At 36.1% G+C, this 27,667-nt stretch overlaps 1 protein-coding gene across 5 annotated transcripts in view; it reads left to right on the top strand.

Annotated features, from left to right (window-relative positions):
- The window catches only part of HERC4 (HECT and RLD domain containing E3 ubiquitin protein ligase 4), a 37,314-nt gene extending 13,095 nt beyond the window's left edge, over window positions 1-24,219 (top strand). For 4 of the 5 annotated variants that reach the window (XM_075025305.1, XM_075025304.1, XM_075025308.1 and 1 more), the window contains exons 8-26: window positions 1,837-1,967; window positions 3,007-3,167; window positions 3,561-3,637; window positions 5,750-5,874; window positions 6,402-6,461; window positions 6,966-7,077; window positions 7,412-7,601; window positions 8,698-8,870; window positions 10,745-10,861; window positions 13,458-13,481; window positions 13,995-14,093; window positions 15,968-16,135; window positions 16,258-16,401; window positions 17,327-17,493; window positions 18,301-18,367; window positions 18,580-18,662; window positions 21,022-21,205; window positions 21,788-21,890; window positions 22,845-24,219. In XM_075025305.1, coding sequence (XP_074881406.1) covers window positions 1,837-1,967; window positions 3,007-3,167; window positions 3,561-3,637; window positions 5,750-5,874; window positions 6,402-6,461; window positions 6,966-7,077; window positions 7,412-7,601; window positions 8,698-8,870; window positions 10,745-10,861; window positions 13,458-13,481; window positions 13,995-14,093; window positions 15,968-16,135; window positions 16,258-16,401; window positions 17,327-17,493; window positions 18,301-18,367; window positions 18,580-18,662; window positions 21,022-21,205; window positions 21,788-21,890; window positions 22,845-23,053 — 2,394 coding nt within the window. In that variant the 3' untranslated portion in view covers window positions 23,054-24,219. The remainder of the gene's footprint in view (window positions 1-1,836; window positions 1,968-3,006; window positions 3,168-3,560; window positions 3,638-5,749; window positions 5,875-6,401; window positions 6,462-6,965; window positions 7,078-7,411; window positions 7,602-8,697; window positions 8,871-10,744; window positions 10,862-13,457; window positions 13,482-13,994; window positions 14,094-15,967; window positions 16,136-16,257; window positions 16,402-17,326; window positions 17,494-18,300; window positions 18,368-18,579; window positions 18,663-21,021; window positions 21,206-21,787; window positions 21,891-22,844) is intronic. The other variant, XM_075025309.1, reaches the window with a different exon arrangement.
- The last annotated feature ends 3,448 nt before the right edge of the window (window positions 24,220-27,667 follow it).

The raw sequence follows: 27,667 nt of genomic DNA, 5'->3' as shown, positions 1-27,667 counted from the left end.
TATTTGGAAACTTCTAGGAGCAACATAGACTGTATAATGCTAGTGTTCTTTCTTACACTCATTTTAGTGATGAATAGTGTATTTCGAGGATCAAGTAATGATAAGTACCTTTATTTTGTGGTGGGTAAACCCAAACATACATGTCTTGCTTTAAATGATTGACTCCCGCACTTTTCTTTCTGTGTTTTGCTAGTTGGATTAGACTTCAACATTTAGGTAAAAATCAGTATGTATTAACATTTTGACATTTGCTGTTCATCAATCTCAGTAAAATGTATCAATTTATAAACAGAGTATTTTGGGGCTTAATACTGATAGAAGTAGAAAACACTTCTGGCCAGTCAAGATTTGGGCAAGTGACTAAATATCCATTTCATGTCTGAATCTGTTGGGTTCAGAATATTGTTGTAGAAGGCATTAGAATTTTGAGAGTAACTATTTTTAATGTTCTATTTCTGAAGAAAAACATTTGTGTTTACTTACTTTTGGAAAATATATGGATTTTTTAATGTGCTAGTTTGAATTTTTATACTGCATCAAGTTAAAAGTTATTTTGAAGAATATGATCTGCCTAAATGTGGTCATACTCTTATTGTTTATACATGCTTAATTTTCTACAGTGAAAGGAAAGGACTGTTCACAAACAATTGCTTTTTGTCCTAAAATATTCTCTCGCTTTAACAGAAAAAGACGTGGCAACTTTGTAATCCTGAAACTGATATTGATGTATTGTGTGAGGTTAGGGAAGTATAGAATGTGAAGAAAACACCGATCTGTAACTTGGGTTCTAAATGTTTTTCCCTTTTTAATTTACAGAAGTTAACTTCAAACTTGCTTTAAAGCTGATGGACTCAATTAAAATACTGAATTTACTGTAAATGTTTCAACAAATTGTTTATGTCACCTGTTTATATAGCTCCATTTTCCCTTGCATGATAGGCCTTGCAGAACGAGGGCTCTTGACTTATATCTTTTGTAGACAGTACTATGTATATGTGTGAGCATTCTTCAAGTCCTGAAATTCAGAAAAACCTGTCACTGTTTGTTATCCTGATTCAGTGAATGAGGCTGTTGGTTTTTCTCAGCGGACGCTGCCATTTTAATGATGATTTCCAGCAGAGGTCCAGTCTGATGCAGAGTAGAATTGAAAGAAACAGCTTTACAATTTCAAAGCATTTGAAAATGGAAAGTTTCAAAGTTGTTGTAAGGTAAGTTGTATAACTTCTGAAAATGTTTCTGATTTAACATTCTTTCATTAAAGTTTTTGGTTAATTTCTTGATTAAATTAATCAAAAACACTTTTAAAAAATGACTTGCCTCACGACAGTGCTGAAATTTTCTGGTTTCTTATGCTTTCGAATAATGAAGCTGACTATTTCAGTCATACTCTGCATCATCTGCCTGAGGAGGGCAGCTTCCTATTTAATAATTGCTTTAAAGTTTATATTCAGGATTTAAAAGCCAAAGTATACTTTTTTAATAGTGTGAGTTTATATACTGTTGTAGTTCGTCAAGAAAACTGGAAAAGAGGAAAAACGAGGATTAGTATCTATTATTGACACAAGTTAATGGCAGGACTATTGTATAATATGGAAATTACAAGAACGCGATTTAACACGAATAAGGTAATACCTGATAGCTGTGCCATGTTTTCATAACTGCAATTAACTTGTGACCTTTCTGTGTCTCAGGGTCCTCTTGTGCATGTGTATTTTCTCTTTCTTTCCTCACAATTCCAAAATCATCAGACAAGGAGATTTATTAAACCCCTATTTCTGTTAACTTTCTTGTTCTGAGATATACTGTTATTTTAATGCAAATAATTTATTTGTTTAGGAAGGTGGGGTTTTTACATTTGGAGCTGGAGGCTATGGTCAGTTGGGTCATAACTCTACCAGCCACGAGATAAACCCAAGGAAAGTTTTTGAACTTATGGGAAGTGTTGTCACACAAATCACTTGTGGCAGGTAAGGTCTATTCTGTGCTAGCACTGGAAATTTTATAACTTGTTCTGTATAAAACTTCATGTATATTGCAATATGAATTGTTTTTTTTCTTACCCTTTGTGGTTAGGGAAGACAAGATGGTGTCTAACAAAAAATATTTAGAAACCTTACTGGGATTTTAAAAACATTTAATGGAAGAACTAATGGAAGTTATACTGTTTGAGAGGCTCTGATTTTCTAAACTGAAAGTGTGAATAATCAGTGTGAAATGTGAAGGTGTTGTTTATTGCTGTTGCTTTATCATTTCCTATTAAAGAACAAGTGTGTTAGGGAGGTACATGAACATCACTGAGGATAAGTGTAAAATTTGGAAACATAGCTTGTTTTGTGAAATACCCGTAATAGTGTATGGCGCTTCAGTTCCTAATGGGTTTTTATTGTATATATTATAATAGCACCCAAGAAATTGGAAAAATTCCCAGCACACATGAAAATTCTCTTGTCCAAAGAATTGTATTCTAAGGAGACAAAGTGAGGGAGGCAACATAATTTTTTAAGAGATGGGCACACTTTGTTATTTGGGTTAAAGAATGTGCTATCGTTCTAGCAGTTTGGTTGACATTTAGTGGACCCATTCTGTTTTCATAGTCTGCATAAATTTAATACTGGTTCTTCCCAGGCTCATGGTAGGAGAGAGGGCATCTAGAGTTGAGAAGGATGGGAGGGGAAAGGAGATGCAGCCAGCCTGGTAGAAATTTTGCATTTCTGAATGTCTAGAGATAAGCTCTAAAGGTCAAGAGATATGCTCTAAAGGTCAGACTGTGGCTAAGCAGGGTTTCAAAGCAGAACGTGGCATCTCTGTTCCGTGAACTTTTTCATGAAAATGGAATATTGCCTATTGGAGTATAAATGGACTATTGCCAGTGGCAGTGCATTGCCAATAGAGAAGTAGAGTGTTTGGTACTACAGGACCTTTAACATACTGTTTAACACAATTCTTAAGCTGGCCTGCACAAAGCATAATGCTTAGGTTTTTGTTACTGAATTTTGTTTGCCCTAGGCAGCACACTACTGCGTTTGTTCCTTCATCTGGAAGAATTTATTCTTTTGGACTTGGAGGTAATGGGCAATTAGGTACAGGAACAACCAGTAATAGGAAAAGTCCCTTCACAGTAAAAGGAAACTGGCTTCCTTATAGTACTCAATGCCCGATAACCACAGGTAAGCAACATCTAGCATATTTACTTCTTGGATTCCTGTTCCTTTATAGTGTCTTATGAAACTTGAGATTTAAACTAAATATGAGCTATAATCACTTTCTTCCAAACAGCTCATTTTCACTGTGCTCTATTCCCTAAAGTCCCATTTCTGCTGTAGGAAATACATGCTTACTTGTGCTGTTGGGTTAGGTCCTTTGTTAGCACTAAAGCTAAAACTTAGAGCTGTTAACATTTACCTCAGTTAAAGATAGACTTAACTATTGTATTGCAAAGATCTGCTTCAGTGAGGTTATGTAATGAAGGAACCTTTTTCTAATTGAGTGTTGATTGCAGTGTCTTAATCATTTCTCAGATTCACATTTTCACAGTTGCCTGTTTTTTATTCCTATTGCAGACAGTGAGGAGTGTTACTGCGTAAAGAGAATTTTCTCTGGTGGGGACCAAAGTTTTGCACACTACTTTTATCCACAGGTAACAAATTAAATATACTTTAGTTCCAAACTCTGTCAAAGTTAAATGTTAGTTTTTCTGATGGACTTTAAAAGATTTTCATATTGAAGGTGCGTGACTACGTTGTGAAGTTCATTAGAACAGTGTGGAAGCACAAGACACTAAGTCAATTTAGTGATTGGAAGACCTGGATCCAGTTATTGAGTGTTAGCTGTCAGTAAGCAATTGAGGCTTTTTGGCATAAGCTTTTTTCCTGAGTGAGGGATGCACACACTTCTTTTCCTTTCATAAAGGAAAAGGTGATTGAATATTTGAGCTCTTCACCCCTGCCCAGTCCTCCTCAGTAACTCCTGACTGCAGCTTTGCTGGCTTCTGCTCCGTAGCCATTTTAGCATACCATAACAATAAGGAAACAAATGGAGCTTTTTGCTAAAAGTCATAGGTGGTGACATAGTTTGTTATGTGACAGAGTTTTATGCTAGTCTTAAAACTTAAGTTTTAAAAGGACAAGAATTGATCTGTTTAAATTCTAGTATGGAAAAATATCTAGAAGTGCTTCACAGTAAAAATGGCCATGTGGGAGTATGATGGAAAGGAGATGCTATTAGAGGATGAGTTGGGAGGAAAAACCAAGATGAAGGTATATGGGACTGTTTCCAATATAGCCCAGCAGATATTAGACCATAGGGATTAATGAAGCATCAAGAGCTGAGTATGTGGGGTGAAAACTAATTTGGACATGTAGGAAAACAGATTTTAGTGGGAAACATGTTTGTTGTCAAGAAAAAATGAGTACAGGTCAGGCTTGCAGCAACCCTTTGCTCCCACAGCCTGTTCTGGTTGTACAGAATCAATTTTTCTAGGTTTGTTTTTTGTTTTGTTTTTTTTTTTTCCTTAATTCTGATTGAGTTGTGGTAACTGTTGCTGTATTTGAAAGAATCTTGCTTAGCAGGTGTCGACTGGAAAAATTACTGATAATATAGCCTCAAAACCTCTCTATTAAAACTCCTTTCTTAAAAACTTTCTCGTGTGCAACTTTCATAATTACTGAAGTAGATTCTGACTGACTAATTGAGGTGAACTGGAGACTGTATGAATGCAGTTATTGTGGCTTGTTCTGTACAAAAAGTATTAGCAATAGATGAACTTAGATGCTACAAAAGTATCCCTTTTAGTACTCTTTAGTTTGGTAATTTGTATTGAATGAATTCTTTCAAAGTTATGCGAGTACTGTACTCCTGGGGCTTGTGCGTCCTTGGCAGTTAAGGGGTCTCAGCCAAAATCTGTTTGTTTTCTCAAGTTAGTTTTTGGGCAGCTCAGTTCCCTGAGTTGTTTCATTGTGGATTTAAATGACACTTCGGCTGGACACAAGGGAAATGGCAAGAGGGTTTCTCATCCTGATCCTGTAGGATGGGATCAGAAGTACTGATTTTTGGCAACAGCTAGTCATCATTATACTGAGTCAGCTATGTTGTCAGACTGCACCCTCAGGAGAAATAATGTTTCCTTTTTCTAGTTTAACCTTATTTTTGGTGCTGTTTGCCATCTCTTTTTGAACCAATGCTCTACTCAAAATGATGGTCTTCCTTCTGCTCCTCTTTACTATTAGAAATCTTACTGGAATTCATTTGGCATGAGCAGCACATCAAAATGCAGCTCAGCTGATGATGCAGTAAACGTTCAGAGAAACATGATTCATTCTCAGGAATCTGATGGAAGCGGGGTGGGAGAGCAGCTGTCCAAAAAATTGAATGGCTCCTTTTCTGTATGCTCAGAGCTTGGCAGTAAGCTAAATGGCTCATGGTTACTAGGGAGAAGAGATGCTTGCTACTCTTATGTCAAGCTTGTTTGGTGTTCATCATACAGAAAAGTACTGTATGTTTAGGGAGTTTACCATTAAGTAAGCTGTGGTGTGAGTTAACACACTAAATGTTTTTAGTCTATGCTCTGCTTTAATAGTGAATGCAGAACTGCTAGAATACAGTAAATTTATCCTTGGGCTTATTTCACAGTAGTAGTCTGGGTAGGCAAATTGTTAGTCAATGAAGAGATAAAGAGCTCAACCACAGGATTGTGATTTTTCTAGAAATTAATTTTGTGTGCCTGATTCTTTAAGTTTTCTTTAAACTTTAGAACATGGTGCCACCAGATGATTTTAGGTATCCTGACTTTTTGAAGCAGATCTGGACTGTGAATGAAACGTTTATTCAAAAATTGCTGACTTTCCCATCTGGAAGACTTCCTGTAGAGATAGCTAAGTAAGTGATGTTGAGGAAAGAAGTTGTCTTTCATAACCTTACTTATGAATTGGGCATTAGTGGGATTTTGTACGTACATAGCAAAGCTTTTTTTAATTACTGATTTTATTACGTGCAGAGCTGTTGCTGTGCTTTCATTGTCATGCTTGTCAAGTAGTTTAGATCCTTTAGTCTGTGTCATCTCCGTGACAGATGATTGTACAAGACTAAATTAAGTATCTAGTTGCACACTGAAAAATAACAGTACATGTAAAGGAATATGAGAACAATTCAAAGATTATTGCTTCTACTTTAATAAAGGAGGATGCAAAGAAATGAAAATAAATTGCAAGACTTGCTTTCATTTGAGCTGTCTCAAGCATCAAGTCTTGAATGGAGGTTTTATCTAGTGTTATTTAATCATATTAGAGTTCCATCCTTTGTACAATGTAATTTATTAGGGATTAAATGCAGGTATTTTTATTGCTATTGCTAATTTGTTAAAAGAAAACAAAATAAATTTAACTTATTTATGTCAACAATTTCAGTGAAATTGATGGAACGTTCTCCTCAGCTGGGTGCCTGAATGGGAGCTTTTTGGCTTTGAGGTAAGTGGTCAGGCTTTTAAACAAGTATTCCTGTGAACAGAATTAATGGTGGCTACCTTCCTAGTGTCTCTTTTTACAACTGTAACACCTTTCCAGTATTTCCTTATCTTACTGTTACACTGATACCCGCAGTTTAAACTTCTAGCTCCTTTACTGCCATATGGTTTGTCAGCTGGCCCAAATGCAATGTGTCTCCTGCTAGTCTTTGGAAGCATGTGCCGCCTGGCTGCTACTGCGTCAGCCAGCAAAACTCATTACTTCTCAGCCATAGGTTGTATATAATTCAAGGGGAATATATTGCACAGGCTGGTTTAGATCCTAGTGTTTTTACCTGATTGTCTTGCAGTTAGAGAAGATTTTTTGTTGTTGCTTCAAAGGTCATGTAAGAAATGGAAGTCTGATACTGTGATCTCTCTTGTTTTAATTCCTTAGTAGGGCTAAAAATTCAAGGTGAGTTGCTGAGAATACAGGATTCAGTCTTAGTATTGTTTTTTCTTTCTGCAGCAATGATGATCATTACAAAACCAGCACTAGATTCTCAGGGGTTGATATGAATGCTGCTAGACTACTATTTCACAAACTTATACAGCCTGACCACACTCATATATCACAACAGGTTTGTGCTGCATATTCTCCTTATGTTTGGGATTATCTTTCTGTTTTACACCTATCCAGAAATACTATTGTTATGCTTGCTCTGACCCTTCATTAACTTTCTTTACTCGATAATATATCAACTGCAAATACATAAAACTATATAGTGTTGTGACAATTAGGTAACACATCAGCATATTGTATTTTAATATTTAATATACTGTCTTTTTTCTAAATGTATAATAGGATAATTTAAACTCTTGATGATTGTCTTCTAAATTATTTTTTATCTAGGTGGGCATTTGTTTAAATTCACAATTGCATTAGAATAAACAGAATTTTATGATGTGCTGTAGGTGGCAGCTAGTTTGGAAAAGAACCTTATTCCCAAATTGACCAGCTCCTTACCAGATGTTGAAGCTTTGAGGCTCTATCTCACTCTACCAGAATGCCCACTGATGAGTGATGCAAACAATTTCACAACGTTAGCTATTCCTTTTGGAACAGCTATTCTGAACCTAGAAAAAGCTCCTCTGAAAGTTCTTGGTAAGAAACTGAATTCTTTACTGTTAAAACTAAGGATCTCCAGATGAAAATGTATAGAAAATCCATCAGTGAAGATATGGTCTCAGCAACAGCTGCTGTGTATTTACAGTTCTATAGAATTGCCCAGTGAGAAAATTAAGGGTTAACATTGCTTGATGGGTAGGAAAACACCTATTCTGTTGCTTCTGGGTGTGTTAACTGGCTGTCCATATGAATTCATCTGGTATTGTAATTTTTGGACCAATTCCATTTGGAAGGAATTAAACTGTGTAGTTCAATGTATTTGGAACATGTTGTCACACTTTAAAGTGAAAAGTACGTGGTCAGACAGCTAACAAGCTCTAACCAATTTCCAGAAGTGTTGCAGAGCAGATATTAAATTGTCTTTGTTTTGAGTACAGCACCTGTTTTGTTGCTTCTGAGCAGTTCGTGTTTTCTCACTGTTCCTAAGATGTGGTCTTCAAATACGCAGCTGAGAATAGCTCTATTAACTGTACTTCTTTACACCTTCTTATTGTGACTCCTGTCACCTGAAATGCAGCTTAGAGAATTGACGTTTCAGAATATTTCCTTTTTAATTGGTATCTTTTTGAGAGGGTGCTTTCTTCTTCCTCAATTATTTTTTGCCTTGTAACCCATCTCTTGTGTTTTTCAGTACTTTTTGGTGAGAGTAAAGAGCTTGTCTGCTGTAAAGAAAAGCGAACTGATAATTTCTTTGAACTGTAGATCCTTTTCTTTTCCATCACTTTCCGTTGCTCTTGGGACTGTTAGCTTAAGTCAAGATTTCAGGGTTTGAGCCATCTGTTTTTATGTCAAATGTTACTTCGTGATACTGTCATGTACTCTGGATGAATACACTTAAAGAGTTGGTGTGTAACAATAGAGCGTTTGATGAGAGGTTTCATTATTTATACAAGAGTAATTTGCTATTTAAAAGTCTGCACCACTCTTGCTGTGTTAAACTTTTTTTTTTTGAGGGTCTTTGGTAACTGACAAGTATGTTTTCTAGAAAAACATGTTTTTTAGTTGAAAGGATAGCATAACATAATGTTGTAGTGGCAAGTATTCAGTTCATGTGTTCACCATTTGTTGGCAGAAAACTGGTGGTCTATACTTGAACCTCCGTTGTTCCTCAAGATAGTGGAACTCTACAAGGATGTCGTAGTCCATCTTTTGAAGTTGTGCAAGATTGGCATTCCAGCTTCTGAAAGAAGAATACTTACGAATTTTCTACACACGGCTTTCAGAGTTCTGGAAATATTGCATAGAGTATGTTTACATAATTTTAACCAATTATTTATCTGTTTTTGTCAGCATCTGTGTGCTGTTTAGTTGTTAAGTGAAGTTACTAAAGAGTTTAAATACTTAGACTTGCATCTACAGAATTATCTGTAGTTTTTCCATCTGGACCTATGAACCATTGGAATTCTGGATTCCAATCTGACATGGTGATGGAATTAACTTTTCTTGGGAACACAGACTGACCCAGTCAATTGCATCTGTGAGGGTATGTTGGAAAGAGCTGCCTCTTAAGCTTGAAATGATAGCAAATAAGATCACAAATGGAAGCTAAGAGCAGGCTGTATTTTGAGCAAGAAAGATCTGCAGAGTTTTACCAAGACAAAATTTATTTTCTGATTTGCTTATTCTGTTTGTTAGTATTGTAACTTAATTCATGAAAACTAATGAATTTATGAACTTTGAACAAAACCAGCCTAAGTCATTTGGACTAAGCAGACTGTTGCTGCTGAGGTTTCCCCTCCCACTCCCTGTTTTTTCCCTCTGTAGTTTATTCTGGTCCTATGGCATTTTGTCCTTATATGCTAAAAGAGCATTTTAAGCATTCCTTAAGGTGCTGTGTTTGTACAATCTAGCAAAATGGGCACAGGTGTCTAAATTGGACCTTTGTGTGCTACATGTAACAGCCCTCCTCCCCTGGCTGTCAGAAAGAATGGAAGAGCTTTCTGCTTTGGAAGTTGGAATGCGTATGTTATGGTTTGCTCAGCTTTTCTTTTTTATGGACACCATCAAATTAAGGCTGACAGTAAGACTGTTTAGTAACTATCTGGTGTTAGAAGTGCAAAGATGTCCATTACAGATTCCCATATGGAAGTCTGTTGGTGTATAATAAATGATTATTTTGATTCCTTTAGAATTTCTGTCACTGCTCAGGCTTGCAGTAGCTGCAAATCTTAACAGCTGAAGTTGATCTTAAAATCTTAAAGCCTCATGGGTGATTGTGGAATTGTAATGTGGCTCTCCTAAGTTCCTTTTTTTTTTTTTTTTTTTTTTAAAATCCCAGTTTGACTAATATGTAGCTACGTTGTAGCAATAGTTAAATTTGTACCTACCCTGCTGTCTGACTATTTATATTGGTATAGTCTTAATAATTAGCTGGTGTGGACTAATGTAAGAGAAAAAAATGGGATGACATTATCTGGGGTATTACACGGATTTACTATCTGGTGGAATGGGGGGTGTGGGGGAGATGTTTGAGAAAAGTAGGCTTAGATTATCTGGTTATAAAGACAGAATTAGGGGTCTTGCTGTTACGGCAGTTAATGGTGCTTAACAGTCCTTGGGAAAAGAAGTGTGTATTAAGAAAGCGTGGTTGCTTCTGGATTAAAATTATACTGTAAAGACAAACTTTTATATAAGTTACTTTTCCATGTCTCTGTCGTCTTCTAAGCTTAATGTTTTTAAAATAGTAACTGTTCCTCTGGTCATGGGTAATAGAGATAGTATTCATACTGTAATTAAGAATAGAGTTCTTGAATCACAGTTCTTTAATTTCTGCAAATACAGGAACAAGTATTTGTTCCATTGTATACATGAATATGTATGTTCATCACTGTTCCCGTACAATTGTATGATGTTTCAAAGTGACAACACTGTACTGTGCGATGCTGTATGCTCAGTTAATCTTATTTTGCTTTGCATCTTTGATGGGATTCTGAATAACCCATGTGTCCATGTCTTGAACATTGTATTTTGCATTCTTGTAGGCATTCTTGTTTTTCTAGAAATTTTTTAGTAGCTGGCTATCTGTGGCTGACATATCAAATGCTTGAAAAACATGGAAAATGTCCTTTTGAAAACTGTTATAAAAAGTGCTAATAAAAAAATAAATTGCACTTCTTTAGGTAAATGAAAGAGGACAAGTTATACAGTATGACAGATTTTACATTCATGAGATACAAGACTTGATAGATATCAGAAATGACTATGTCAACTGGGTCCAGCAGCAGGTATTTGGAATGGTAAGTTGTGTTGGGGTTTTTTTTGGCTTTTTTTTGGTGGTGTTTTGTTGTGGTTTTGTCCCTTTAGAAGCCTGTAGATTGTCTAAATATGAGCACTTTCTTTTCATAAAAATAGCTTCACAGATCACTGATGCTGAACAGACTCATCTTATGTCAGGTATTAGCTAAGGAAGAATTGTTAAATAAGTGCTTCTTGTAGGATATCATTCTTAGGACTGACACTGTTCAACATTTTAATCCATCAATTAAAAAGTGATTTGGAATGCTGTCATTTGAGACTTGCCATGTCAAAAAAGTTAGGAAAGTGATAATTCATGATGGGAAAAAATCCGGAATAACGTGAATTGCTATATAAGATAAGTGCAGTCAATGAGAAAGCTGAAACTGTCTTGGAAAACTAAGTCTAGAAGCATAATAGGGAGTTACAGGGGACAGACAACTAACATAGTTTTCTACTTTGAGTATAGCAACAAGAACTGAGATAATTAATTCCTGGATCTGTAAACAGAAGAGTGGTAAGTGGGAGTAAATTAATGACTGTGCAGAGAACTAGTGACTTGGATAGGATTTTGCCACACAGTTCTTTGACTTACTCTTTGAAAGAATATTGAGTAAATTAATATGCTTTCTCTAGCCACCTAAATTTAATTTTTTTGCAGCAGTACCTGGAAGATCCTGAACATGGGAGACCTACTTTTGCTGTATTTTATGAATACAAAGCAAGTGATGCTGTTTAGCAAAGAAATAAAATTGCGATGTAAAATAACAACAGCAGGGAGATGGGGGAGCGTAAAGAAATAATGAGTCAGTATTGACAGTCATGACAGACATTTGTTTCAGCCAAGCTTGTCTGAAAAAAATAACTGGTGTGTGATGTAGGCTGGTGTTGGTAGCTAAGAGGGGTGGTATACTAAATGAGATGTAGAAGCTAGGGATAAGCATTGCAGGGCCTTGGAATTAGAGCAGGCTGTTTATTTGGAACAGAGCAAGGGTATGCCGGTGAAGGGGACAGAAGTGGTGGAATTTAAAAGATGATGACCTTTGCAACTATGCCTTAAATGGATGTAAACAAACCCAAATTGCATATGTCATGATCAGAGAAGAAAATACTGAATGTGGGAAAATGAGAGCTAGAAAATTGCTTGGTAATGAAAGTCTTAAGCTCCATTTGTTAATTAAATTAGAAGATTGAGCAGTAGCTTGATGTTACTGAGAAAATACTGGATACTGAATTTCCCTTTAATCATCATTATTTTGTCATGCATTTGTGCAGTTTCAAGTTCAGCAGAAAAAGTGACTTTGATTTATTACAGGACTGAAGAAAATTCCATGGCCTTAGTCAGATCTCTGTCATAAATGGTTTTGATGGCCTTTTCCTGCCTTCATATCCACTAGTTTCCTGTGTTGAATCAGTAATAATGAATTAAAATTTCTTTTGCTAGTGTAATTTTTATTGTCATAACTTGAGGCAAAACTGTTTGCTCAGTTCCTTAATTAAAACGCGGAGGGGAAAAGATGGAAGAAAAGAGAATCTCAGAAGTATGCAGAGTCTTCTCAGAGAGAAACTTGGAAGAAAAACTTAGGTTCTTTCAACAACAGAAAAATGAGTGGGGAAAAACTGAAGGTACTAAATAACGAACTATTGGTTTAAAGAGCTGTTTCTGAGATACGGCTTAAGGGAGTTGAGAAAAACCATTTGAATTAGGAATAAATAATGGTAGATACAGTAGGAGTACAAAATTGTATAAATCTACATATGATGAATGGGATACTCAAATCTGATGTTTCCTGTAGGAATTAGGGATACAGATAGAAAGCAAAGTATTCTGGCCATTGCTTTCTGTGAGCCATGGATGTCTACATATTTGACTCCTGAGTTTTGTATATATATAGTCAAATTTTAGATTTATTAGTTGGTTATTACCTTTTTATTCTTTTTCTGTTTTCTGCCTGCTGGCAGGCTGTTTGTGGAAACAAACTTAGCTTTCAGCGGAGGATAAGGAGGGTACCATAGCACCAGATGGATAACTTAGATTCTTAGCAAAGTTGATCTAGCTTGTTGTAGAAGTTTCCACACAGTCCCAGCCATATGTATTGGTCTGTCTCAAATTTCAGGAGTCAGTTGCTTTTCTCATATCATATTTTATCATAGACCCAAATGATTCTTGAGACCTTATGATAAAGTGGTGGGGTTCTTCTGTATTTTTAAATTTTTACTCATTAGAAATGTTTTACATTTAACTTGACATGCTACAGTCATCTGAGAATGAAAATACATAGGTAAAAGCAAATGTCATATTTATTAGTGTATGGAAGTAAACATTTAAAATGTTCAAATTTTTACATCCAAGAAAACATGATACTTTAATGGTCCTTTTTTTAAGGACTGATATATAGGGTGTTGAAAGGCATGGTTGTATTTGGTAGGTTAATTAGAGTGTTTATGGTTGATACTGATTTCTTGGTAAACGTTCTCTTGGGGGGGAAGCTGTAGATAAATATTTTTAATTCTACATCAGAGATGAATAATTAATGCAGACACTAATGCTGCTTTTTCATCTTAATTATTGCTACCTTTGTGCAAATGCTGTCATAGGATGTCAACCATGGATTAACTGAGGTAAGATTGGTTGCAGTCTGATTTCTTTTGCAGAATGTAAGGAAATCAGAAATATGAATGTCAAGGATTGTCTGATGTGTTCTATTGGGAGTAAAACTTTAATTTAGCATGGCTGTAATCTGAAGAGGTTTTTGTGGGGCAAAAATATGTAATTTTTTGTATTGCAAATTCAGAGCAGCATTTGAAATCAAGGACTACTTTGATATCCACTAGCCATAATAAAAGTTCTGAAATTAAAATGTACTAAGTGGGAGTGTTGTTTGTGTGTGTGTTGGTTTGGGGGATTTTTTTTGTGGTTTTTGGTTGGTTGGTTTGTTTTTTTTTCTGAAGTACTAAACAGTTGAAAATCTAATGAATTTTCCTGAGATGCTTTGGTCCTGCATTGATAATGAGTAAAGATTTCTTTCTCTTTCCAGTAACATAGATGTAGTAGAGTACTATTGTAATGGTTTCTTTAACCATGATTGTGCTTTTTAAATAACCAGAGATATGACATGGTTCTTTTCATTCTAGTTAACAGATATTCCTGTTACAATTTGCACATACCCATTTGTATTTGATGCCCAGGCAAAGACAACTCTCCTACAAACAGATGCAGTCATACAGATGCAGGTAAGTCTCAGTTTCTAATGTTATGATTTCTTGGTTTTTTTGTTTTTTCTGTTTGTTTTTTTTGTTTGGTTGGGTTTTTTTTAGTTGGAGGTCTTGGGGTGTTGGTGGTGCTGTTGTTTTTTTGTGGCTTGTTTGTTTTTTTTTAAACTGTGTAATCTCTTCTCCATAAGAATGAGGAATCTAGTTTTATTCTCAGCGTATGTGCATAATAAAGCTAGTGGTTTTCTGGGTTTGGGATCTCATTGAAATTAGATTGTTTAATAATTGCATAAATTTCTAAGAAACTTCTTTTCCTTTTGTTAATGAGGTTTTTTTTGAGGTGTTAACCCATAGTACAGGTGTAAAAAACCAAAACAAAACCCCCAAAAAACCCCAACAAAAAAAACCACCCCAAAACAAAACAAAAAACCAACCACCACCCCTAACCAAAAGCCAACCCTACCTCTTATATGAGCAGACTTTAAATGATTTATGTGTAGAGCCTGGAGCTGGAATTCAATCTGCTTTGTTAGAGGCAGCAGCCAGTTATACTTTTAATTTCTTACCTTCATGGGACTTAAGAGCTAGTGCTGTTCTTAGGACTGGTAGTGTCAGAAAGGCAACATGTTGGCACCATGTGAATATCTAGTGTACACCTACTTTCTCATTTCATGTGTCATACCACCTTCAAAATGCTGCTAAACTCTGAAGTCTGATCAGTGTCTGCAAGGCAGTAGAAAAGAAGCTTATCTTGAAAATCTAGCATCTACGTGGGATAGTGGGAGTAGGTTTCCTGATCTTGCAGTTTGCAGTAGTTTTTGGCTCTTTTCCTGTTAAATGCAAGTATATGTTACTCCTAAATTGTTCACTTCAGTTTTAACTAGAGACTTCCCTAGAAATTAGACACTTGATATGAACAATTCTATATCTTGACCCATATCTCTTGTCTAGAGATAGATACACTAGACAACCCTGAAGTAACTGAGGGGATCTTAGGTGTTTTCATGATTCTCTAGGTAGAACTGAAACCAGTGTGATGTGGTGAGCTATACTTTTGTTCAATGTTTGAATTTTTTTTTATACATGTAATCCATACCTGTTCAGCTGCTGTAAGGGTATAAATCATATTCTTAAAAAAGGAAAGGAAGAATGCCGTAAGGGCACCAGCCCCGCCCCATGTTTGTGATGTTTAGCATCTGAAATTAAATGGAAGAGCTAAGTCATATTCAAGTAATGAGCTTATGTAGAAAAATACTAGTTGCTTTTGTAGTTCATAATAAACATAGTTTCTTCTGTCTTTAAAAATGTATATACACAGCCAAGATGAGCATTTGATGAATTCAGGGAAATGTTCACATTGAATGTTTCTATTAACAATATTAAATAGTATTCAAACACACAAACTTTCAAGAGTTCTGTGCCATATTCAGAATATTTGCAACAGTATTTTGTTTTTGAACAGTTGTAATACAAAAAATTGTAATACAAATGAAATAGATGAACAGATTGCTTTTCATGCTGTGAGTTAGTTTTTAATGGATGGTTTCATGTGAGATTTATATTAAACAGCTTACTCTTCATTAGATGAAGTGCAGTGGTTTTTTGCTTCCTTTTGTTATCCAAAGTTTTTTAACTGGAATGTCAAAAACTGTATTCTAAGACTTCTCTGAACACTAGCATTGATGAGGCTAATGGGTAAAGGAAAAATATTTCCTAAGATTAAATATTTCCTGAGATAAAAGGAATATGAAGAAAATTTGGGCAAATTCAGTAGCTCTCGTAACAGTTATTCCCATTCATGTCCTCTGCACTTTTTAAGACAAGACTGGTGGACATTTAATATTGACGGGGATCTTACGTTACCCACTGACACTTTCACTTTGTTTTTTTTGCAGATGGCTGTTGATCAGGCTCACAGGCAGAATTTGTCTTCTCTCTTTCTGCCAGTATTTGAATCTGTCAACCCATGCCTGATACTAATGGTACGGAGAGACAATATTGTAGGAGATGCTGTGGAAGTCCTAAGGAAAACAAAGAATGTAGACTACAAGAAGCCACTCAAGGTATTATCAGTACATATTACTCAGTGTCTTTCGCTGATGTGCAAGTAGTTGAGAATATTTTTGGACAAAACTTGTTTCACAATCTGTTTTTAATTCAGTGCTAACTGAATTGTGTGTTTCAGGTTATTTTTGTAGGGGAAGAAGCTGTTGATGCTGGAGGTGTTCGCAAAGAATTTTTTTTGCTCATCATGAGGGAGTTGCTAGATCCCAAATATGGAATGTTCAGGTATTATGAAGAGTCCAGGCTGATCTGGTTCTCTGACAAGGTAGGGCATGATCTATAGTCATTAATTTTCTTTTAACTTACAATATTTATATTAATAACGTATGAACATAGTAGTTAGTGGTAGTTTTATTTCAAGAAGAGAAGCTGAAGTAAGTATTATCAAAAGATGTTTATTTCTGTCATGGTTAGATCAAAACTTTCCCCTTTGTTTTTCCCCATTCCTCACTTACTCCTTACCAGTTGTCCACAACCCAGACAAGTTTAGTAGGAAGAAGTGCCAGCCAGAGTAAACTGATTCCAAGAGCAGAATCAGTAAATCAGGGTGGCAGAGAAAAATTCTTAAGTGGCATGGTGAACAGGTCTTTCTGTGTTCAGTCACATTTTTGGGTCCATTTTGTAGGTAAGTCATCTAGTCATACTTTCTTGAAAGTTTTGATCACTGACTTTTTAGTCCTCTCTCAGAGAAAAACACTGACTAGGGTGGCTATATCACAGATACCTGAATGTTAACATTTCCACGGTTGTGTTTTAAGCCTTGGCTATTAACTCCAAGGGAGTCAGTAGTGAGCTCCTCTGTCCTCCTCCCAAAAATAATTTTTTAAGAAATTGACATATATTTAAGCACTGAATAGTGCAATTGTAAGTCACTGATTAAACCAAAATCTTAATGCAGTACTTCCAGCAGTATACAGCACTTGTAACACAAAATGTGTTACATACCAGCTTTTTTTTTTTTTTTTTTTTTTTTTTAATAAGTAGAAAGAGTTCTGTTTCCTTGGATTTCAGTCTCTCTCAGCTGGTTAAAACTTCATCCTGTTTTGCTCAGTACTTATGGATACATAATATTTAAAGAAAATACAAATGAAACTCACTCAGATTATACTGCACTGTAGACTTTTTCTGGACTCTACAAGATTAAAATAACTTCTTTATTTTAAACCATCTTGTCTGTTTTCTGTTCTTAGACCTTTGAAGACAGTGACTTGTTTCATTTGATTGGTGTTGTCTGTGGGCTAGCAATATATAATTTTACTATTGTAGACCTTCATTTCCCTTTGGCTTTGTACAAAAAGCTATTGAATAAGAAACCATCCCTGGATGACTTAAAAGAGTTGATGCCAGATGTTGGCAGGTAAGCAAGAAAGTAAAATGAGTGTTACTATGAATTAATTTTTAATCCAGTGTTTTCCTTTAAGAATGTAAAGAAAATGTGTTATTTTCACACTAACAGGATAAACAGCTTGGAGTAAGTTACAGCCATCATGTCATTTGAGAAGGGAGTTTAACAATAGCATGTATCCTGCTTCTAAATACTTGGGTTTAGTATTAGTGTCTTCTGTTTTATTATCCTATGAGAATTTTAGGGAAAATAATATTTGAAATTCAAAACCTTTGAGTTTTAGCCATTAATTTTATAAGCCTAAGTGTGAACATAGGCAACTTATTTAGTCCATCAAGGAAATGTTTTTGCTTATTTCAGGTACAAATACATGCTAAATACCTGCCTTTGAGTAGGGATTTGAATAGCACTAATAGGTGGGAGGTTCAAACAAGGGGAAGTGGATGTTTGATTGCCTCAGTGTTGTGAATGCTAAAGCTTTAATAGATGCGAGGAGAAATCAAACAAGTTCATGGAAGAGCCCATCAATGGTTATTAAGCACTTAACGCCTCTGGTTTGGGATTCCATTAGCTGAAGACTAGGATATGAATATTCTCACTTCCCACCTGGACATAATCAATAACACTACAAGTAATAGCAAAATGATTGCTTGAGATTTCCCAACACTGCACAAGGTGCAAGTCAAAGAGCTAATAAATGAAATCACAGTAGAAAGATTTTATTGTTAAACTTGAATTATCAAAGCATAAAGAATACTTCAGGAAAATAAGCTCAGCTTTCTTTCCACTAGTACAAGTACTTTGTAACTTGTTTTACAGGGGAATGCAACAGTTACTGGACTATCCAGAGGATGACATAGAAGAAGCATTTTGTCTTAATTTTACTGTAAGTTTTATATAGTCTTTTGAAGTATTTATCAAGCTCATATCATCTACTATAACGGTCTCTGATGGAGTGTTTGAGAAAAAGCATCAGCTGCTGATTCCCATAAATTTTAGCATCTGTGTCTGCCATTCCGGTTGCTGTTAGCTAAGTGGTGGGAAGAAGTACTCTACGCAGTAAATAAGATTTCTACTATTTTTGTTTGTTTTAAATAGATCACTGTGGAAAATTTTGGTACAACAGAAATTAAAGAGCTTGTTCCTAATGGTGCTGACATTCCTGTAGTCAAACAAAATAGGTGAGTTTTATGGGTTACAGGGTAGTTCAGTGTTGCTGTCTGCCTTGGGAATATAACTGGCTTGCTGTAAGTATCCTTTGCCAAGCTTTTACACTAAAAGCTTGTGGAGGCAAAGCTATTGTGGTTGTTTTTCCAAGCTGTTCTCATGTGTATTGTTAAAATAGCTATTGTATTTAAGGATTTGCCAGCTGTGGAGAGGCTATCTAATTTTACTCAGAACCTGTAATACTTCTTTTTCACTTTGAGCTTAGAAGTATTTTGAAGCTTTTTGGGGCCCATTTTGACTACATGGTCTTCATTTTATAAGATTAAAAATGTTTGTGGTTCTTCAGGAAGTTATATATAATTGGAATTCAGTCAGTAATGATGAAAACTTCAACCTACATGCCATTATGTGGCAACTATTCATAGATGAAATACTATTTCAGAGAAGTCTTCCCTTTATAAAAAGCAAATAAATGTGTCTGACGTTATCTAGTGTTATTGTCAGAAGAGTGTGTGAGGGGTGGGGTTTTTTTTTCCTTGGTCAAGGATTCTGTTACTTCTATTTATAAAAGCAGCCTCTCCCACCCTTTGTTCCTTTTCTTCTCCTGGAGGATAGGCAGAATGTATCTGGTGGTGCTTTTGTCCCTTTTTGCAGAATACTACCATTTTCCTATCTTTCTCTGTCCATTCCTCTCATGTATTCCTGTCTGTTCTTTAATATTTGTGAATTCTCTGTGCTTTTAGTTCTCCCAGAGTAAAGGGAGAATCAAACAGAAAGAGCATACTCTATGAGAACAGAGTGCACCTAGGCTGCGCATGGTAGGAACGAGGGAGAAAATGTACCTCTAGGCATGTTCCTAGAGGGCTAATGTTTTTGGCAACGTTTTCTATAACTAGCTAGGTCTGTTGTAGAGGAAAGAATGATGACAGAAGATTCTGAGGGTATCATAGACCCACACATAGCCATGTGCAGTAGCAGTACCCCCCATAATGGAGTGATTTTTGTCCTCCTGACTTACCCTACCATTAACAACTGCAGTCACCACCTATACCTGTTGCACTTTTTTTTTTTTTTTTTTTTTAAGCCTTGGCTCATAGCGAGGATTTGTGATACTTTATCTTAAACATGATAACTTTGAAGTTCTCTGGTGGTTGTTTGGTGTTCTGTCACAAAGTGAAAGTAAATTGGAGTTGAATTATGAGAAAAGTTTTAAGGTGCCTATGTAATGTAAGCTGCACTGTCATCACCCATTGTCTTGCAGCTGTGAAGAATTCCTGTTTCTCAAGATCCAAATATTCCATGATGCTTTAATTCAGTTTAAAAAAAAATTAATATAGAGTATAATAATGCTAATTAGTTTATTACTATGAATTTTCTCTGGAGCAGCCTTTCTTTCCACTATTAGTATTACACAAGTTACCTACTTCTCTGCTAATTAGATAGTGTGCATTAAATGGACATCACATTGAGTGCTGGAAGAGGAGGAACATGATTCACCACTTTGCTCATCTCCAGTATTCTCAGTTCAACAACTTTAATAAATCCTCAAAATATGTTTAGATGATTCTTTAAATTATTGGTCATGTTGTTTGAATACTGTGGATGTTGTTCAAATACTGTGGGTTTCCAGAGAGAATGTATGTTGGTAGAATAACTAATCTATAACTAAAGTCATTCTGCCAGTGTAGAAACTAACAGTGTTAACTAGGATTTATTAAAATGGTAATTAAAAAATCATAATCATAAATACTGTATCACATCAAGGAATTTTAGTTCTCCCCCTAAATGCTGCAGAGGAAGATGTTTCCGACAAGGTATGAGAGCTCCTCGTAACAAAACACAGATAAGAGGCTGTCTGTTTTTCAGTATCCTAGCTCCTTTGCGCTGATCTTTCTACTGTATGGGACTCAAATGCCCGTTTGAAGTTGATTTGCGTTTTTAGTGCAAATATGGTAATCTTTTTAATTAAAAACATACAACAGCCAGTTTGACTAGTCCATTTCAGGACACTGCATGTAATTCAAGCCTTTAAGCTTGTTGCCATTCAGTCCAATTCACTGCAATGCATACAAATAAGAGAAATGTTTATGGTGCCTGAAAGAAAGAATGCTAAATGTTATTGTTTTTCTTTTGCACCTTACAGACTCTGTCTTGCGGGGGTGTGGTGGGGAAGTACATTTATGTGCCTTTTTCATTGAGGTTATCTTCACTATGGTTGTAACGTGAAGCAGAGAATATAATATATTAGGAACCTTTTTGCTTAACTTTCTATGCTGTGTTCTATATAGAAATGGCTACTGTTTTATTGGTAGAAGGGTGACACATGTTTGGGTTTTTTTCCCTCAACATAATTCTCTTTTCTTCTTTGTGCAGGCAAGATTTTGTAGATGCGTATGTGGATTACATCTTCAATAAATCGGTGGCTTCCTTATTCAGTGCATTCCATGCAGGCTTCCACAAAGTATGTGGAGGTAAAGTTCTTCAACTCTTCCAGCCTAGCGAGTTGCAGGCAATGGTGATTGGGAACACAAATTATGACTGGAAAGAATTGGAGAAGGTAAGAACCATAGGTAGCTATTTGTTTCATATATTTTTAATTTCAAGATGCAAAAGCAAGATCTTGAAGTGTCCTTTTGAGCTCTGTTTTAACTAATGTGACCTCCAGCCTTGATTGGCTTGACTGCATGAGTGAGGAACTTTTTCTAAATAATATTTTAGTGTCTTCACTTACTGACATTTTACCTTCCTGCTTAAAGTTTTTCCATCTAATTTCTGAAGGAAATCGGAAGAGAGGGGAACAAAAGTCCACAGAACCACAAGGCACGTGTATACAATGTATTAAGTTAGAAGGGGGAAAGTGAAGAAAATGCACACAGTTAATAAAAGTAAATATTCTTGATTGCCAAAACTCACTGTGAGGCTTTGTCACTGCTTTATTAGGATTGAAAATGCTTTGGAGTACATGCATCTGTCCATATAGGTGAAGTCATACTGAACAGCTGAAGAAAATTGACTAAGGAAAACAGTAATATATCATTTGCAGTATCCCTTTACACAAACTGCATTAATTCTGCTTTAATGTCAGATTATCCTACTAGCTCTATGTGCGAACAATAACCTACTTTCCTGCTCATTTTAGAATACAGAATACAAGGGAGAATACTGGGCAGACCATCCTACAATTAAAATATTCTGGGAGGTTTTTCATGAGTTGTCTTTGGAGAAGAAAAAACAGTTTTTGCGTAAGTATTTGAAACTACTTCACAGAAGTTGTCAGTGTTAACTGAACAGGATCACTCTGATTTCAGGCTCTTGCTATAAGGGGGCAGACGTTAAGTATTTGTCTATAATGACATGATTACATTTATTTGGAAGAAAAAAATCATAGTAGAAGAAATTGATTATGAGCTAGTCTCTGATTTTGCTGGGGTTGTCTTGAGTAGTTCTGGGTGGTGGGCAGTTACAAGATGATAGTAGACCAGAGCAGCATTAAAAAAATAAAACACACCACACCACCTCCGCAAAGCCCCCAAACCAAAACCAAAAACCCCAAACCCAAAAAGACCCAACAACCTAAACTGCTAGTGTCATTTATTTGATGGCTAGAAATTTTTTTCTGTGTTTTGATGTAAGGTTCACATCCTCCATTTTTTTCACCGCACATAGATGGAATTTTGGAGTTATAGCTGATTGTAAATACGTCAAGGTACGGATATGAGTGGAAATGTACAGGGGAAAAACAAAGTTATCGAAGCTACCTGTGAATGAGCTTTTGTTGAGAATAGATCATAGATTAATTTCCAATTCAGGTAAATTTCTTATTGAACAAACTAATTTGGTGTATTGACAAGATGCTTGCAAAGGCTTAGTAAAGGTATAGCTAATAGATTTTTAAATAACGAATTTTGATGCATGAAGAACTTCCTATTCTCTCTCTCTCTCTGCCCCCTCCCCCCTGCTAAAATGAAATGTTTTCCTTTATCACTTCTTATAGTTAAGAGTTCATATGTGTAAGCTGGAGATAAGGTGAAGTCATTATTCCCTGTTTTTCAAACTTAACAGAACAACTTCAGTGTGAAAAGTTAACCACTGCTGGAATAATTGGAAGATGCAAACAATGATTAGAACTGCATATATGACACATACAATGTTAGTCTTAAACTACTCTCAAGACTTTGTTTTTTTTTTCTTGGCAGTGTTTCTGACAGGCAGTGATCGTATTCCAATTCTTGGAATGAAGTGTCTTAAACTAGTCATCCAACCAACAGGAGGTGGAGAAGGTTATCTTCCGGTAGCTCACACTTGCTTTAATCTTCTTGATCTTCCAAAATACACAGATAAAGAAACCCTAAAGTCTAAGTTGATCCAGGCTATAGATCACTACGAAGGTTTCAGTTTAGTATAACTTCAGAAATGAGAGTTCTGTGTAATGTGGGATCATTAAACTAACTTTTTGTGTCTTTCTTGTGGTGGTAAATTCAGTGGATTAAATGATGGAGTTGATAATATAACTGATTATTTGCAAAAATGTTCAGCGGTACGGATGTTCATGGGAGCCAAAAAACATTTACAAAAAAATGAGGAACTGTCTTAACACATAACCTTCTTGTACAGAACCATGTGGATTTTGCCATCTTACAATAAAAACAACAGTATTGTGAATGGGAGTCAAGTTTCACTAACATGAATTAACATTTCACCTTATGCAAACAATTTGGCGTGTGAGTGCATGAGAGACTTGCTTAAGTTTTTCAAATCACTTAGTAAGAACATTTAACTTTTTCCTTAATAAATTCACTTGGTAACTTTTCATTTTGTAAATAATAAATTTTTGTGACAAAATAATTATGTTCCAATAGCAGTATGGTTTCTATTGCTTGTAATTGAATATGAGCTTATTTTATGGCTTTTAACAAAAAAAGTGACTACTCTGATTTCTGAAGATATATATTTTTCTGGTTTGTTTTAAGAACCTTAATGAAAGTGATTGTTTAAGAGACATTCATCTTCACAATGTACAATCCATGAAGCAGTCACTTAGTGCCGATACAAAACTGCATCCAGTGGCATTTTTAATATGTGGATGGACAAGCTGACTTAATACACTGTTTTATTTTTAAGGACTGATTCTGTAATTAAGTGGACACAATTATAAAAGAGGTTAATTTATCATTTGAAACCTCTGCAGCCATGTGTCAAGAATACAGCTTAAAAGAAAAAGATGCACCAGACAATTGTTGCTGTCGAGAGGTTAAACGTTTATTTTTAAATGCTGAAAGCGTAGTTTATGGTTTCTAATAGAATTTTCACTTTTTTCCAGATAAATGCATTTGAAATAACTCTTTAACACCCCCCTCCCCTTTTCTTAAGATTTTATTTTTAGTATAATTGCCCTGAGACGATTGTGCTTAGCTGGACACTTTCGGATTTGACTTTCCTTCTCTGGTTAAATTCCAGATTTTGTGGTGTTAATGCATATGTGACTTGCAGCTGTGAAACAAATATTTATTTTTTTTAGATTTTTAAATGCAGTGAAAAAATTCAAGCTATAATAAAAGACTTGAATGAAAACCTTTGTTGGTTGATGTGTATGGATGCTTGCATCATGCATATTTCTTAATTGGAGGGCAAATTTTGCATGCATTAAATCGAGAGTACAGCTAGAATACCAAGATCTCACTTGAAAAGCAGGGAAGTTCACTCGTAATAAATTGTATAACATGCAGTTTCTGTGCTGACAGTGGATGTGGATATAATACAAAGCAGTCAGTACAGTTAAAATCATTCTTTTTTCCTTAACACTGTGTTTTTACAGCTTTCTCATGCAGCTCAACCTCTAGTAACTTCTTTGTATGCAGCCTCTATTCCATTTCTTCCAACATTTGTTACCTGGCTGGGAAATTCTCCCTGTTGAGGAAAAACAATAAACCAACAAACACTAAAGCAGCTTAATCGTACTATACATGGAAGAAAGAAAAGGAGAAAGATTGTGTATTATTACATGATCAAGTGCTGGTTTTTTTCCTGTGGGACTCTTGCTTCATTCAGTGTACACAGTTGATGGTGTTCACTGAATAATAGGGGGTTTTTATGTTCAGTTGTGCAGGTCCAAGTCTAATTTAGTGCATATCATCTAAACCTAGCACTGTATATATGTATCTAATTTCCCCATGGGACTTTCTCTGATTTTTTGCTGTATTGGGTTTTTCATCAATACTGATACTAATCTGAAAGATGAGCAATAGCCTTATTCTGTAGATGAGGGGGTCTGAGACAGAATCCAAGCCATAGTTACTGAATACTTGCCAGTTTTTGGTGCCCAATTTAGAATGTGCTGGAGAACTTAGGTGTCCTTTATCTTTGAAGCGCAGTAATTGTTGACTAAAACTGCTGTGGCAATTTCTTCATGTTGCTGCAAAAGTTTCTCCAGCATTGGCAAGACATATTTCTTAATCTCTCGGAACATTAGTGGACATCAGTACGTGTTGGGAGGGTGGGGTGTTGAACGGTTTGTTAAATGTCATGTTAAGAACCCACTGGCGGAGCAGGGCTAGAGTCACTTTCCTCAGGACAGCGTTCACCTGAGACTTCTTTCTTAATTTTGGCCTTGGTTTTTTTCCACCTCTGCAAGAAATGGAGTTGGGTCCTACAGAGCATGATTGTATTTGCTAAATGCTCCTGATTATTTTACAGGTGTTAGCTCATTTTGTGCAGTGAGACAGGTGCCCTGTTGCAAAGCAGACATTACCTACGTAACAAGGTAAAAGACTTTTTTGTAGTACTAGAACAATTACTAGTCATTGTATTACTTCTGTCAAGTGGTTTAATACTTTCTGCAGTACTTATGTTGCCATTAGTTTTGTTAACAGTCGTAACAGCCCTGTGAAGGATCGCTACAGAAGTTGTACACTTAAGTGTTTCCTCTGGCGGGAAAAAGGTGGGTAGCAGGAACTGCTTTCTGTTTCTTGGATCAAGTATCGTTTTGCATACAGTATTTGATGCTGTGCATCATGCACAAAAGGGAAAAAGAAAAATTCCCTTCCATTCTATGCTTAGCTAAAATAGCCATGATGTTAAGAAAGCCTAGGGCCTTCCTTCTTATCAAATCTCCAATTAATCAGGAAAGCTTGCGTACTACTTTTCTAAAAGGATAACGTGAGCAACTGGGGGATAGTAGCAGTTTGGTTTGCGGTGGGAGCATTTTACAATAATTCAAAGTCTTTAAAGAAAGTGTTTTTAGTTGATAATTAGATTAGCATTTTGATGAAGATTCAGAATTATCACTGGAGAATGGTAGTTGCATGTCAAACGTGTATCCATCTCCATCACGGTTACTAAAGGAGGACTTGTCACAGCAGTGCAATCGGGTACTGGATTTACTGCACCTGTCATGTTAGTACAGGGCTGAAGATGGAATTTGCATGGCAGAACTGCACAGGCTGTTTCAACTATATGTGTAGCGGAAGTTTGTCCCTCACTTTCCAGGGAAAAATCTGAGAACACTGTCACCCTGTGCTAGGGTAGAACTGTTAAAGCAGTGAGCCCTGCTTAAGCACAATGACTTATCTCCTTTGGTACTTTATGGGAGTTACTACTAATAAGGTTGTTATTAACGTAGAGCATCAAGCTGTGGAATTCTCTTCAAGAAGGTTTATACGCTACTTTAAAAAGGATTTTAATTCATTGCATTGCTCTCTGCTGCAGTAAACTTGATTTATCAGGAATAAATGAAGTTTAATGTAATCAAATATAAACCACTATAAAAGAGAGCTCTTTATTGAAAGGCACATGAGGTTCTGCAGTTAAAATAAATGCAGAATAAAAGCTTTCTTTAATAATATAATTTTCAGCATGATAGACTTGTATATAGTGAGCACCACATGAATGGCTGTGTTGACTTTCTCTGTTGTGCAACCAGAACTATGTACTTGTGTGTGCCATGTGCAATTGTCTTAGTTGTTGCAGGAGGAAAAAAAAAAAAAGAGGAAGAACAAAATACTTGTTTCTCCTGTTAAGTGACAGTTCCCACTGCTTACCAAGTGGGTGTTTCTTAATTGTAGGTCAGTGTGGGGTTTGGGTGAACTACTAATCAAGCTACTCTTTCTGACTTCCAAGGGGCTGTACAGGTTTGTGTTAATCAAGTTTGGAGCAGTAACTTTAAAAACCTTACCTTGACCTTGAAAGGCTTAGAACATCTTCTACCACCTGCCAGAGCCAGATTTGATGCTACACCTTAGAGCCCCAGGAAATCCCCTTGACTCTTTTCCTGGAATACGTGCACACTTAATAAAATAACACCACCAGCCATAATTTCTATATGCTTGAGTTCCCTGACCATTTGACTGAGTCCTAAATTATTTTTTCGTGAGGAAAGGAGCCTGTTCATGCCTGTACACAGGGTTTAACTCTCTGCTACTGGTTAGACTGACTTCCTTTCTGCTAGTGGAATACGTTAAAACTCTCTAGCTGCAAACCTTTGCCTCCCCATTTCTGCACTGATGCAGATCGGGTGAATGAGAAAGGTGTCTTTTACCTTCTGTCTACAAGACAACTGGGGGGGGAAAAACCAAACCGAGCACCTAAACGCAACTTTGGCAGTACCATAGGCATACTAGAACTTTGCAAAAGTGTTTTACGTACAGAGCGACTTGTCTCCTACTACCAGTTGACTGAACGGTCCGAGTTCCTGCATATCACTTGGGTGTGAACATACTTTATTGATCTTTTCCAAACCAACAACATAATGTGTTGCTGATGCCAGGAGTGTGATCAAAGAACTTGCGTAGGTGAGGGTAGCGGTCAGCATTACCTTTTTTCTCCAGCCAAAGGCACATGCGTCAATCTCAGATTATTAGAAAGGAAAAGGAGGTTTATGAATCTTGTTCCATGAATGAACTACAGAGCTGTGATGTTCAGCATAGCTGTGTCAGTGTGTACCATGCTAGTGGGGATCTTTATCTCACCCAGGCTCCAGGCTAGTCTTATCAACGGGTCAAGCCCAGAGCACACCAGTCCTACA

Source organism: Buteo buteo, chromosome 4, assembly GCF_964188355.1.
Source record: "Buteo buteo chromosome 4, bButBut1.hap1.1, whole genome shotgun sequence".
NCBI classification, from domain to species: Eukaryota; Metazoa; Chordata; class Aves; order Accipitriformes; family Accipitridae; genus Buteo; species Buteo buteo.
Note: the sequence above shows the minus strand (reverse complement) of the source record. Positions and strands in the feature narration are given on the sequence as shown.